Here is a 14847-nt window from a genome sequence, read left to right as displayed (position 1 = left end):
CCAACTAGTGGAGTGGTGCCGCAGCAACAACCTGGCATTCAACATCAGTAAGGTGGTAGAGCTGATTGTGGACTTCCAGAAGGGTAAGACAAAGGAACACATACCAATCCTCACAGAGGGATCATAAGTGGAGAGAGTGAGCAGTTTCAAGTTCCTGGGCGTCAAGATTCTTGAGGATCTAACCTGGTCCCAACATATTGATGTAGTCATAAAGAAGGCAAGACAGCGGCTGTACTTTATTGGGAGTTTGAAGAGATTTGGCATGTCAACAAGTACACTCAAAAACTTCTATAGATGGAGAGCATTCTGACAGGCTGCATCACTGTCTGGTATGGGGGTGGTGGGGTTGCTACTGCCCAGGACTGAAAAAAGTTGCAGAGGGTTGTAAATTTAGTCAGCTCCATCTTGGGTACTAGCCTACAAAGAACCCAGGACATCTTCAAGGAGCGGTGTCTCAGAAAGGCAGCGTCCATTATTAAGGACACCCACCACCCAGGACGTGCCCTTTTCTCACTGTTACCACCAGGTAGGAGGTACAGAAACCTGAAGGCACCCACTCAGTGATTCAGGAACAGCTTCTTCCCCTCTGCCATCCGATTCCTAAATGGACATTGAACCTTTGGACACTACCTCATTTTTTAAAATGTATAATATTTCTGTTTCTTGCATGATTTTTAATCTATTCAATATATTTATACTGTATAAAGTATACTGAATAAGATGTATTTATTATTATTTTTCTTCTATATTATGCATTGCATCGACCTGCTGCTGCTAAGTTAACAAATTTCACGTCATGTGCCGGTGATAATAAACCTGATTCTGATTCTGATTCACTATCTGACCATTCAGAAGTCCTAGCGGTTCCTCATCTGACTCAGAAGGTAACGTTTGCCACGCTCCCTTCCAGCTCCCTGTGCTCCTGGTTCCTGCATTCCCCTTCTCATTCATCAGGCCTGGGCTCCCACTAACCCTTTGGACTTAACAGAGTCCTGTTCCTCGAACTCCCTTTGAACTTATTGGCCTCACATGTGTCATAGTGCTGTGGAATATCTTTTAAAAAAGTGAATTAAATATCAAATTACATAAAATAATATCCAATATTCTGGAAGATGTACTAATTCAGCATGACCTAAATTGCATATTGCCATATTTTGCTTAACTACAGTTGCAACACATTAGCAACTTTGCAGACATGTCTTGAAATGCTTAATATAATTGACAGACCTAATTGGTCCTTATCTCCCCAGTGCATTGCTCACCAAATTCCTTACTTTGTGGACATTCCATTCACAGGACACTTGCGCTAAAATCACACTGTGCTTTCAGTTACTGCTTTTGCTGTTATCAGCATCTTGTGTGATCAGAATTAATCAGTTCTAGCTGGTTACTTTGGTTCCTGAGAGGTTAAAGACTACTTCTCATGAATGTACATTGAAGCTACAGAATTTAACAGAGAAGTTAAAAACTAAACAGGTTACAAACAAAATTCAAAGCACTGTCCTTGCTCACGAAGCTGGCCTGTTTAACTCATGAGGTCTGTGCCTCTTATTGCCTCCTTAGTTCCTCTGTTTTTCACTGTATCTGAGTGCACATGACAATAGACCAATGCCAAATGCCAGTTCGCAGGACTGTAGAGAGATACTGTGCTGAAACAGGCCATTCAGCCCACTGAGACCATGCTGACCATAACTCCCATTCACACTATTCCTAACCTGGCCCTGTTTTATTCTCCCTATTACATTTGCATCGACTCCCCAAAAGTTGTCCCTAACACACACACACACACACACACACACACACACACACACACACACACACACACACACACACACACACACACACACACACTAGGAGCAACGTAAAGTTGTCAATTAACCTACCAGCTTGCAACTTTTTGGGTTGTGGGAGTAAACCGGAGCATCAGGGGATGAAACCCACGGGGTCCCAGGAGGAATATGCAAGTTCCATACAGAACCCTTCTGAGGTCAGGACCAAACCCAGTCCCTGGCACCGCGAAGCAGTAGCACTACCTGCTGCACACTACGTCACCCGAAATGTGATCGTGGAATTTTCTGACTCTCTTTTAACAGGCAGGTCATCCATTTTAATACCCTCCACTGTGTGAAGGAAATCCTCAGCATGTTTCATCCCGAAACAAGTTATAACAAAGGGAAATTGCCAGGAACTTAGCACGCAGCATTCTCTGTTCATTATAGCACATCTGTTTTATCCCCTGGATCTCGAGACAAAGCTCTCACTGGTCCCCCTTACTGGTTTACTGAGATTGCTTGGGAAGGAGGTAGCTGGAATATGAGGCTAAACTTGTCCACTCCACATCCTATCTTCCTCCGGTGCCCAGTGTCCAGTCATTTCCAGTCATTGCTTAAACCTATGAATTGTGGTTACCATTTTTGTGATGGATTTGCAGGTGAAATTAGTGTGCACTCAGAAGCTGTTTAATTTTTCTTACATGCAGAATTGTGGAAAATGCTAATTATTTGTTCCTTTCTTTTGCAAATCTCTTTGCGGAATCTTTTCAGGGGCATGGAGTTAAGGTAAGCACTGAATCTCTTTGTTCTTCTCATTATGATTTTTTTTGCACTTAGAATTGTATCAAGATGGGTGGGTGATGCAATCTACAGACCTTCTGTCTTCTCCTGTGGTTATGTGAAAATAAGTCAAAAAAATGTCCTTTGACAGGGATACTGAGAAATTGAAGCAGAGAGTGGTCCTCGTAAGGTTAAAGGGCAGTGATAATACTTCACTTATACTTCTGATTATACAGAAGAAGGCTATTCGGGCCACTGAGTCTGTGCTAGCTCCCAGTGCAGCAATTCCATTGACCCAATTTACCCCTTATCCATAGAACCATAGAACATTACAGCACAGAAACTGGCCTTTTGGCCTTTCTCGGCTGTGCTGAACCATTTTTCTGCCTAGTCTCACTGACCTGCACCTGGACCATATCCCTCCATACACCTCTCATCCATGTACCTGTCCAAGTTTTTCTTAAATGTCAAAAGTGAGCCCACATTCACCACTTCATCTGGCAGCTCATTCCACACTCCCACCAATCTCTGCGTGAAGAAGCCACCCGCAATGTTCCCTTTAAACTTTCCCCCTTTCACCCTTAACCCATGACCTCTGGCCTCAGTGGAAAAAGCCTGCTTGCATTCACTCTATCTATACCCATCATAATTTTATACACCTCTATCAAATCACCCCTAATTTTCCTACACTCCAGGGAGTAAAGTCCTAACCTATTCAACCTTTCTCTGTAACTCAGTTTCTCAAGTCCCGGCAACATCCTTGTAAACCTTCTCTGCACTCTTTCATCCTTATTAATATCCTTCCTGTAATTAGGTGACCAAAACTGTACACAATACTCCAAATTCGGTCTCACCAATGTCTTATACAACCTCACCATTACATTCCAACTCTTATACTCAATACTTTGATTTATAAAGGCCAATGTACCAAAAGCTCTCTTTACAACCCTATCTACTTGTGACACCACTTTTAGGGAATTATGTATCTGTACTCCCAGATCCCTCTGTTCTACTGCACTCCTCAGTGTCCTACCATTTACCTTGTATGTTCTACCTAGGTTTGACCTTCTGAAGTACAATACCTCACATTTGTCCGCATTAAACTCCTTCTGCCATTTTTCAGCCCATTCCTCCAACTGGTCCAAACCCCTTTGCAAGCTTTGAAAACCTTTCTCACTGTCCACTACACCTCCAATCTTTGTATCATCAGCAAATTTGCTGATCCAATTTTCCACATTATCATCTAGATCATTGATATAGATGACAAATAACAATGGACCCAGCACTGATCCCAGTGGCACACCACTAGTCACAGGCCTCCACTCAGAGTAGCAATCCTCCACTACCACTCCCTGGCTTCTTCCATTGAGCCAATGTCTAATCCAATTTACGACCTCTCCATGTATACCTAGCGACTGAATCTTCCTAACTAACCTCCCACGCGGGACCCTGTCAAAGTCCATGTATACAACATCCACTGCCTTCCCTTCATCCACTTTCCTGGTAACTTCCTCGAAAAACTCTAATAGATTGGTTAAACATGACCTACCACACACTAACAACATTTTCTCTCTCATGCACATATGCCCATCAGTTTCCCTTTAGTTCTTTTTAGCATTAATATTTACTATGGTAGGGACATTTTCAGCTGTAGTTGATACAGCTTTGGTTGGTGGTAGTTAATGTTACAAGGGATCAGAGATTTGAGAGCTACAGAGAAAGGCCCTGATGTCCTATTCCCATTCTATTCTCCAGCTGCTCACCCCCCCTAAATTTTACCATCCATCTGCGACAGGGGTAATTTACAGTGAGTAATTAATCTACCATCCTGCTGTGATATCTGAGTGGAATTCTCAGAGGAAGCCCATACTGTCACAGGAAGAGCTTGCAAACTCCACACAGACAGCCAGGAGGAAATCTTCAGATGCTGGAAATCCAAGCAACGCACACAAAATGCTGGAGGAACTCAGCAGGCCAGGCACCTGTGGAAAAGAGTAAACTGTCGATGTTTTGGGCCGAGACCCTTCATCCACGTAGACAGCGCCAGGATCATGGGTCATGGCAGCAATAGTACCAGCACCACCCTGGCCCTAGCCCGGATACTGAGGAAGTACCTGCTGGCCAAAATGGGCTCCGGTTTAGTTTCCATTGTAGCTCTTGCTTCCCACCATTGAAGGTAGAGACAGGCCAATAGCCCGGGACAGGTACTTTGTCAATAGGAGGAAGGCATCTTCTCCACTGCCTCTGCAGAAAATGTGATCCAGACTCTGACCACAATCTGTATGAATTAGTTTTTTTTGTCTCAACACTTTGACCCTAAATCCTGCAGAAACTACATCTCCATTTACATCAATCAGCTCATGATTGAATGGCAGAGCAGACTCAATAGGCCGAATGGCCTACTTCTGCTCCTATATTTTATGGTCTTATATCTTACTTACTGACCTCTTCTGCTGAGGGAAGCATACCTTTCTTGTCCTTTTGGCATTTGACACAACTCAATTAAATCCCAGCTCATTCTGTCGCAAAGAAAGCACCCTGTGTCTAAATAGTTTCTCCTGATACCCATAGCTCGCCAGCCCTGGCAACGTTCCCATAGGTCTCCTCTCCACCTCCATCGCCATCTCAGAATGGTCATAGAGCTGCAGCTGTGGCCTAAAGTGTGTTCTGTTCTGTTCCTGTATGACCCTGCACTGTGCTCTGAGTCTCACCCAATGAAGGCAAATGTCCCATGTACTTTCTTAACCTGACCTGCTCCACTCAGTGATCCATTGACCTGCAGCCTTGGACACTGTCTCCCTCAGCTGATGTGTGTTAGATACAAAACCCATGACCAGATGCTCCACCATGATGTCACTGACCAGGCAGCAGATCAGGTCTCCTGAAACGCTCTGGTTGTGTCCACCACCTGGCCAGCTCCGATCCTTGCACAGGACAGGATACCAGGTTGTGGTGTGGGGAGAAAAGAATGACATGGATGTGCACTTACACCACTTTCAGCTCTTCTGGCAGGAGAGGTTTTAACTTAAGGGCTGGTAGGAGGACGAGAGGAGAGGATATTGTTATTGATCGTTTTGGTCTTACTCCCATGACAGCCATTGCAGTTATGCCCATCCCTGCCTGCTGAGAGGGGATAGGAGGTATATGGGACCTAACAGTCTCCTGGTAATCGAGCCCTCCTGCCTCCAGTCCTGAGCCATTTTGTCCGAGAAGGGAAAGGGAGATGTGACAGTGGGAGAGAGGTCACCTAATGTGTTTGGGAAATGAGAAATGTTTGGGAGCAAGACTGATTGGTGAGTCAAACCTGAAAAATGTGGCATTACTATTAATAGTCTACATAAATATAATGTTAGTCCCCGTTAGTGAAGGGTGTTGATAGCTGCGTACAGAAGCCCGCAACTTTATTCATATTTATTTATTTATTGAGCTACAGCATGGAGTTGGCCCTTCCAGCCCTGCGAGGCAGCCCAATCACAGAGCAATTCGCAATGAGCTATTAACCTACCAACCAGTACATCTTTGCACTGCGAGAGGAAACCCACGCAGTCACGGAGAGAACGTACAGACAGAGGCGGGAACTGAGCCCAGGTTGCCGGTGCTGTGAAGCGTTGCGTTAACAGCCGTGCTATTTCTTAGACCAACCGGCACACAACCCTAACTACATTATAGCAATAAAGTGACAAATTTGATCACTTTACACTAAAGGGGACTATTGCTCTATTTATGTTCTTTCTCGTACAAAGTTGTATATAATTTATGTTTGTTTTCCCTTGTGAATAATACTTATCTGTTACTATGTGCCTGTGAGCTTGCAAGTCACTTTTTCATTGCACCTGTGCATACTGTATTTGTGCACATGACAATAACTTAACTTTGACTTGGAGCAGAGTCTGAGTTAAGTGGCGCAATTGCCAGGATTTGGCACAGAACTATTGCCCTTAATGACTCATCTGAGGTCTTAAAATTCTTACTTTCCAACCAAGTCCAGGGTCTTGACTACCTTCTCAGTTCATGTCATAGGACCTCCTGCCACCTTGTGTACACTGACGTCTCCCTGGCTGTGTACCTCTGCTTCTTCCGTATAAGCTGCTCTGCAGTGTTCTTGTACGCAAGAAACTGTTGGTTCAATGTTAAGGTGATTTCATCTGAGGAGAACTGTCCCATCTCTTCACACAAACGTAAGGCTTCTTTCGAGAAGGTAACCAGATTAAAATTGATTTATTTCGACAAGAAAACATGTGCTGGTAAACTGTGTTTCTATTTATGTGCTGGTATTTTGTATGACCACTAGATGGTAATACATTTCTTCCAGAAATTTGGACACGATCTTCACCTTACCTGGAGGAAGCAGCTTGAAGGGATTTTTTCTGGTAACATTACAGGTGGAATTGGCAGCTGTACAAGGCATCAAGGTATGTGAAGGGTCACATATCTGAAGGGGTAAAGGGGTAAATACTCTAAGTAAACTGTTTGCTTTTATTAATATTGTTATGTATCTCAACTCCACTGTTTTAGAAGGCAAACATTTGGCAAAAGCATTTTTGCATTTTCAGAAAGGCAGTCGAACAAGGAAATCCAATATCTCCCATTTCTACCGTGCACAATTTATTTAATGACATAGGCTTTACGAAGTTCATTGCTACATGTTCACTGAGGTCTTTAACCTCTCGCTTCGGCAGTGTGTGGTACCCACCTGGATCAAGCAGTTTTAATTATATTGGTGCCCAAGAAGAGTGTGGTAACTTGCTTCAATGACTATCACCCAGTTGTGCTTACAGCCACTGTGATGAAGTGTTTTGAGAGTCCAGTAACGAATCATATCAACTCCTGACTGAGAAGCAATTTGATCAGTCCAATTTGCCTACCAGAGCAACGGGTCCGCAGCAGATCCCATCTCATTGGCTCTTCACTCTATCCTGGAACATCTGGACAGCAAAGATGCTCTTTATTAACTACGGCTTGGCATTCAATACTATCATCCCCTCAAAACTAATCAATAAGCTCCAAGTTCTTGGTTTCAGTACCTCCTTGTGCAGTTGGAATTTGGATATTCTCACTGGCAGACCCCAGTCAGTTTGGATTGACATGATCTCCATCGGCACAGTTGCACCCCTGCTCTACTCACTTTACACTTACGGTTGTGTGGCTAAGCACATCTGCAACGCCACATTCAAATTTACTCATGATACCGCTGTCATAGGCTGAATCAAAGGTGGTGCTGAATCAGCATACAGGAGGGAGGTTGAAAATCTGGCTGAGGGGTGTCATAGCAACAACCTCTCACTCAATGTCAGCAAGACCTACGAGTTGATTATAGACTTCAGGAGAAGGAAACCAGAGGTACATGAGCAAGCTCTCATCGGAGGATCAGAGATGGAGAGGATCAGCAACTTCAATTATGGTGTTATTATTTCAGCAGACCTGTCCTGGGCCCAGCATGTAAGTGCAATTACAAAGAAAGTAAGGCAGCACCTCTACTTCCTTAGGAGTTTGAGGAGAAACGGCATGACAAAACTGACAAACTTCTGTAGATGACTGGTTGCACCACAGACTGGTATGGAAACATCAATGCCCTTGAATGGAGAATCCTACAAGAAGTATTGGATACAGCCTGTCCACCGTGGTTAAGGCCCGAGTCCCGACCACTAAGCACACCTACACGAAACGTTGCTGCAGGAAAGCAGCATCCATCATCAGGGAACCCCACCAACTAGGACATACTGTCTTCATGCTGCCACCATCAGGAAGAAGGTTCAAGAGCCTCAAGACTCACATCACCAGGTTCAGGAATAGTTACTACCCCTCAACCATCAGGCTCTTGAGCAAAGGAGATAACATCATTCAACTTCAGTTGCCCCGTCATTGAAATGTTCCCACAACCAATGGATTTGCTTTCAAGGGCTCTTCATCTCATGCTCTCGATATTTATTTATTATTATTGTTTCTTCTGCTGCATTTGTACAGTTCGTTGTCTTCTACAGTTTGGTTGAACGCCCATGTTGGGTGGTCTTTAATGACTCTGTTATAGTTATTATTCTATAGATCTGTTAAGGATGCCCACAAGAAAGCGAATCTCAGGGTTATATGTGGTGAGGTGTAATGTACTTTGATAATAATATTTACTTGCAGTGATTAACCATTGTTGTCATTTGCCGAACTCAGGTGAATGACCTGACTGCACAATAGCTTTCATCAGTGGAAAACAAGCTGTTTATAAATTTACAGCGCATTATGCTGTGGTTTAATTTTACCCTTGGAGTGGTGTGCCTTCCTCATGTGACCTGCATAAGTTTACACTTCTCCCTCAGAGCCCTGAACTCCTTGACTGATGAGCCTCCATGTAGTTGCCACTGATTGTCCGTCAGCACCACCCTTCCCCGCACATTACACCTCGACTTAGTTTCCTCCTTGTAGGAGGCTGCCTCTTCTCTGCACAACATCACTGAGGATCTCAGTTGAATAGAAGCCGCGCCTCACTACAATGTGAAGGTCACTTCAACCTACGGTTAGCTTTAGGGCTAAACCTGCATCTTCAGGGTTGGAGCCCTTGTGCTGACTGTTCAGTATGAGTGTTAGAATCTCCTCTGACCACACTCTCTTCCTGAAGTTGCAGTGCCCAGACTCTCTCCTTGCTGCAGGCACTGTACATGACAATTGGACTTCAGCTGCCCCGTTCTGTGAGCCACAGTACCTCAGTCTATTTCCGACTAGTTCTGAAAAAGAAAGACAAGACCTTTCATAGAGCATTAAATGTGCAGATGCAGGTGTTTGGTCTTTGACTTTGAGTGATACCATTTTTTGTTAATTATTTTATTTAGCGATACAGCAAGGAACAGGCCCTTTCGTCCCAATGCCCAGCGACACATATTTAACCCTAGCCTAGTCACAGTACAATCTACCTACTAGGCACTATGTCTTTGGACTGTGTGAGGAAACTGGCGCACCCAGAGGAAACCACACCCACATGGGAAGAACCACAAGCTCCTTACAGCCAGCACCAAGAATTAAACTCCAAACTCCGACGCTGAAACAGCTACGCTCTCGAGGCACCCTGTGTCTTCTGATGAAAGTGTTTGGGATCCCAGCCATTCTTGCTGTTTCCTGTTCCACGTATCCTAGACTGCATTGTGCGGATTCTGAAAGCAATTCATCTCAACTCAAAGAACCAGTCGACGATCAAGCCTGGTATCTAACAGTTCCAGTCAGAATTATTAGAGCCATCCTGTCAATCGAGACGGGAACAGATCCATTTTCCGACAGATCAAATGTTGTTTTGAGGTCGTTTATCACATCCTGAACTGAAACTTTATTTAACGTCAGCAGATGAGTTTCAGACATGGAAATGGCATCAGGTGGGTGGCTGTTAGGGAGGGGAGGGAGGAAAGGGGTTTGTTTTGCCGTTGTTTGTTTGCTTGTTGGGCTCTGTCTTGCTGTAGTTTGTATTGTCCTACCGAGCATTGTCGACGTGCTACGTTGGCACTGGAATATGTGGCGACTCTGCTGAGCTGCCCTGGCTCGCCCGTAGGTTGTGTTGGAGGTTTACGGAAAACAATGCATTTCACCGTATTATTCCGAATCTGAGGAATTAGACGCAATGAAAGCACGGCAAAGTGCTGGGATAACATATTAATAATGTCAGTTCTCACTTATGGGAGGAAGCTTGCGGCATAGTGCTGCTTCAGAGAGTACTGCTGCTACAGAAACCTAGATTCAATCCTAACCTCTGTGCTGTCTGTATGATGTTCTGACATTCTCCCTCTTGGTGCACTGATTTCTATGCCCCCAACCCCCCACCACACACATCCAAAGAGGCGGATAGGTTGAAAGTTCAAACTAAATTTATTTTCATAATATGTACATGTCACCATGACATCAAAGGAAATTTATTTGCATACCTAATGCAAGTGCTCCTCTTCCTCATTGGCCAGGCTATTGCCACAGCAACTGAAGCAGTTTGGAAGCATGAAGAGGATTCCATTAAAAGTGCTTTGCAAGATGTGGCTGCATCGATCAAAAAGATGAACCAGGCCTTCAGGAAGATGGATGGTAAGAGTCAGCACACTTTTGCTGATACTGTCGGGTCCTTTGCTGGCTGACCACCCTCTTGGCATCTTCCTGGAATGAACTAAATCGTGTTACTTCACCAGACTGAAATACCAGAAAGGAGGATGGCTGATGGGTAGGAATAGTCCTGGAACTCCCCTCCAACAGCACTGGAACGTGCAGTTATCAGAGTACCTTCACCAGAAGGAATGCTTTGTCGTAAAGTTATACAGCTAATCACTATCAAAACAGGCCCCTTGGCCCAACCAGACCATGTTAGTCCCACCTTCCTGCATTTGGCCCACTATCCTTCTAAACCCCTCCATCCCGTAGACCCGTCCAAATGTCGCAATTGTGCCTGTATGTGCAACTCGTTATGGAATAATCTGTCTTGGTGCCTGACGATCACTGGCCATACCCCAGCCTAAGATTTATCTTCATGGACGGGCCCATTTTCTTCTCCTGTACAATGCTTTCATTGAAGAAGGATCTGTTTCTCTCCACAGAGCATGTCGACCCTGCTGTATTTTATGGAATCATTCGCCTCTTTCTGTCTGGGTATGTAGTTGCTATTAAAACTGTTTTCTATTTTGTAGAATTATGTACAACTTTCAATGGATTAGCTGTCCATGTATTATGTTAATTTATCCTCTAAACTCTTAATCCCAGTTGGCCCAAAACCTTTTCCTTTGAATAACCATCTATTTTTAAGGCTGTCATAGTCTTCAAGGTACTTTTAAAGCAATAATGCATCCAACAGCTGCAGAATTTTCTGTGTAATGACACTAGCCTGGTTAACTAATCTTGTAGATACACTCAGTGGCCACTTTCTTAGATACAGCTATACACCTATTAGTCAATGCAAATATCTAATCAGCCAATCACCCGGCAGCAACTGCCAGGTGCATAAAAGCATGCAGACGTGGTCAAGAGGTTCAGCTATTGTTCAGACCAAACATAAGAATCAGGAAGAAATGTGATCTAAGAGACTTTGACTGTGGAATGATTGTTGATGCCAGACGGGGTGGTTTGAGTATCTCAGAAACTGCTGATCTCCTGGGATGTTCATGCACAACGGTCTCTGGAGTTCACAGAGGATGGTGCAAGAAACAGAAAACATCCAGTGAGCGGCAGTTCTGTGGGGTGAAGATGCCTTGTTAATGAGAGAGGTCAGAGGAGAATGGCCAGACTGGTTCAAATTGACAGGAAGGTGACAGTAACTCAAATAACCATGCGTTACAACAGTGGTGTGCAGAGGAGCATTCCTGGACCCCCAACATGTCAAAACTTGAAGCGGATGGGCTCAGGTGACATAAGACCACTGCCAAGCACTCAGTTGCCACTTTATTTAGGTACTTAATGTAGAGTACGTCTGATGAATCAATGTAATATTCCCTGCCTTGTTATTTCACTTCCACAATACTGCAAACCACCGGTTAGATGGCAGGATGAATAAAGAGTGCACACTATAAGGAGAATGCGATTGTGTTGAAGAGAGTGCAGAGGAGATTCACCTGAATTGAAGGGCTTTGGCTGTCAGAGGGATTGGAATGACTGAGCTTGTTTCCCTGTGAGAAGGGGTGATCTGGTGGAATTACATAAGAAGAGAGGCTAGAAGAAGAAGTTGATAGCCAAACCCTTTCCCCCATGGCAGGCGTATTAAAAGCAGGAGTGCAGAAGGATAAAATGAAGGGAAGGAATCGTCAAGGGGATATGAGGAGATTTTTTTTATACAGAGAGTAGCTGATATCCTGAAAGCACTGGCAGAGGTGGTGGAGGGATCAGATACAATTTAGGGGATATTTAGACAGATACGTAAATAGGCAAGGCATAGATGGATACTGTCCTAACATAGGCAAATAAGATTAATGCAGATGGATATAAAGACAGCGTGGATGAGTTCGGCTGAAGGGCCTGTTTCTGTGCCGTATAACTCCAAGCCTCCAGGAAATTGAATAATGTCCCTGTAATAGATACAAATGTTGCTGGCAATATTCAGCAGATCAGGCAGTGACTGTGGAGAGAGAAATAGCTTAAAAGTACAGGTTGATGTGATTCCAATGAGGTGAAACCTGAACTTCCTTTCTTTCTCCTTGTTGAGCCCTCCCAGCACTCTCTCTGCAGATTTTCAGAAGTTGTAGTAGTTTGCATTTGTAGTAGCACTCATCTGCCTGTGCTCCGTAAAGCCTCATGTTCACAAAACCACATTGATCAAACCAGCCACACAGCCCAACGTTAAATCACCCTGCTGCCTACAATGCTCCAACTGTGGTCACAGGAAAAACAGGGAAAATCTTTGCCACCATTCACTGGTTGCGGTTGGTCTGTATTATAAAAGCCAGTGATGGAACAAAGTTAAGTCAGTGGATTAGTAATCTTTTGAACCAACAATCTAGAGATCTGAGTTCAAATCCAAATTAACTGAAGTTAAGTTCAGTTGATTTAGTAGCATTCATTCTTTATGTGAGCTAGAATCAGGAACAATGATATTGACATTGTTAGATTAGCACTTCAGGTTTGGAGGAGGGAATCGATCTTCCTTACCTGGTCTGGCCTATGTGTAACTCCACACCCTGCAGTACGACTGACTCTTTAATGGCCTGGTGCTCAATTGCAGGTTTACCACCAGTATGTCAATCCTAAAATATAAATGAAGTCACCTTGGTTGTCTTTCTGAAGCTCAGCTCAGGTCTGTGGTGTTCACTGTGTTGTACATACTTTATTTGTATATTCTCCAGGGGCTGCTGGGCATTTGGAACATCAATCATAGAACAATACAACACAGGAACACGGTGCACAATGTTGTGCCAAACTATTGCAGTTAGTAATTGAATGCCCAACTAACTAATCCCTTCTGGCAGTACATTTCCTGCATATTCATGAGCATTCCTATGAGCCACTTGAATATATTTGCCTCCACTACCTCTTCTGACAGCATATAGCAGGCACCCACTAATCTCTGTATATAAAAAATGTGTGCCACACATCCCCTTTGAACTTAGCCCCTGTCACCTAAAATACATGCTGTCTAGTATAAGACATTTCATAGAAACATAGAAAACCTGCAGATCAATACAGGCCCTTTGGCCCATAAAGCTGTGCTGAATGTGTCCTTACCTCAGAAATTACCTAGGGTTACCCATAGCCCTCTATTTTTCTAAGCTCCATGTACCTGTCCGGGAGTCTCTTAAAAGACCCCATCGTATCCATCTCCACCACCGTCGCCAGCAGCCCATTCCATGCACTCACCACTCAAAATCTGTCTCCTCTCGTGCTAGGCATTTCAGCCCTGGGAAAAAGCCTCTGACTATCTACACGATCAATGCCTCTCATCATCTTATACACCTCTATCAGGTCACCTCTCATCCTCCGTCGTTCCAAGGAGAAAAGGCCAAGTTCACTCAACCCCTATTCTCATATGGCAAGGTCCCCAATCCAGACCACATCTTTGTATATCTCCTCTGCACGCTTTTTATGGTTTCCACATTCTTCCTGTAGTGAGGCAACAAGAACTGAGCACAGAACTCCAAGTGGGGTCTGACCAGAGTCCTATATAACTGCAACATTACCTAAACTCAATCCCACCATTGATGAAGGTCAATGCACTGTATGCCTTCTTAACCACAGAGTCAACCTGCGCAGTAGCTTTGAGTGACCTATGGACTCAGACCCCAAGATCCCTCTGATCCTCGGCACTGCCAAGAGTCTTACCATTAATATTATATTCTGCCATTATATTTGACCTACCAAAATGAATCACCTCACACTTATCTGAGTTGAACTCCATCTGCCACTTCTCAGCCCAGTTTTGCATCCTATCAATGTCCCGCTGTAACCTCTGACAGCCCTCCACACTATCCACAACACCTTCAACTTTAGTGTCATCAGCAAACTTAATAACCCATCCCTCCACTTCCGCATCCAGGTCATTTATGAAAATCACGAAGAGAAGGGCCCCCAAAACAGATCCCTGAGGCACACCACTGGTCACGGAACTCCATGCACAATATCAACCACCTACAACCATTCTTTGTCTTCTGTGGGCAAGCCAGTTCTGGATCCACAAAGCAATGTTCCCTTGGATCCCATGCCTACTTACTTTCTCAATGAGCTTTGCATGGCATACCTTATCAAATGCCTTGCTGAAATCCATATGCATTATGGATTACTGCTCTACTCCCATTAATGTGTTTAGTCACATCATCAAAAAATTCAGTGCGGCTCATGAAATGCTGACTATTTCTAATCACAT

General features: G+C 44.1%; 1 protein-coding gene across 2 annotated transcripts in view; it reads left to right on the top strand.

Moving 5' to 3' along the window:
• ido1 (indoleamine 2,3-dioxygenase 1) overlaps window positions 1–14847 on the top strand; it is a 45899-nt gene that overhangs the window by 12610 nt on the left and 18442 nt on the right. For both annotated transcript variants that reach the window (XM_059966136.1, XM_059966131.1), the window contains 4 exons: window positions 2544–2558; window positions 6865–6964; window positions 10481–10598; window positions 11102–11153. In XM_059966136.1, coding sequence (XP_059822119.1) covers window positions 2544–2558; window positions 6865–6964; window positions 10481–10598; window positions 11102–11153 — 285 coding nt within the window. The remainder of the gene's footprint in view (window positions 1–2543; window positions 2559–6864; window positions 6965–10480; window positions 10599–11101; window positions 11154–14847) is intronic.

The sequence above is a fragment of the Hypanus sabinus genome, chromosome 1, assembly GCF_030144855.1.
Source record: "Hypanus sabinus isolate sHypSab1 chromosome 1, sHypSab1.hap1, whole genome shotgun sequence".
NCBI classification, from domain to species: Eukaryota; Metazoa; Chordata; class Chondrichthyes; order Myliobatiformes; family Dasyatidae; genus Hypanus; species Hypanus sabinus.
This window is presented reverse-complemented; position numbering and strand designations above follow the sequence as displayed.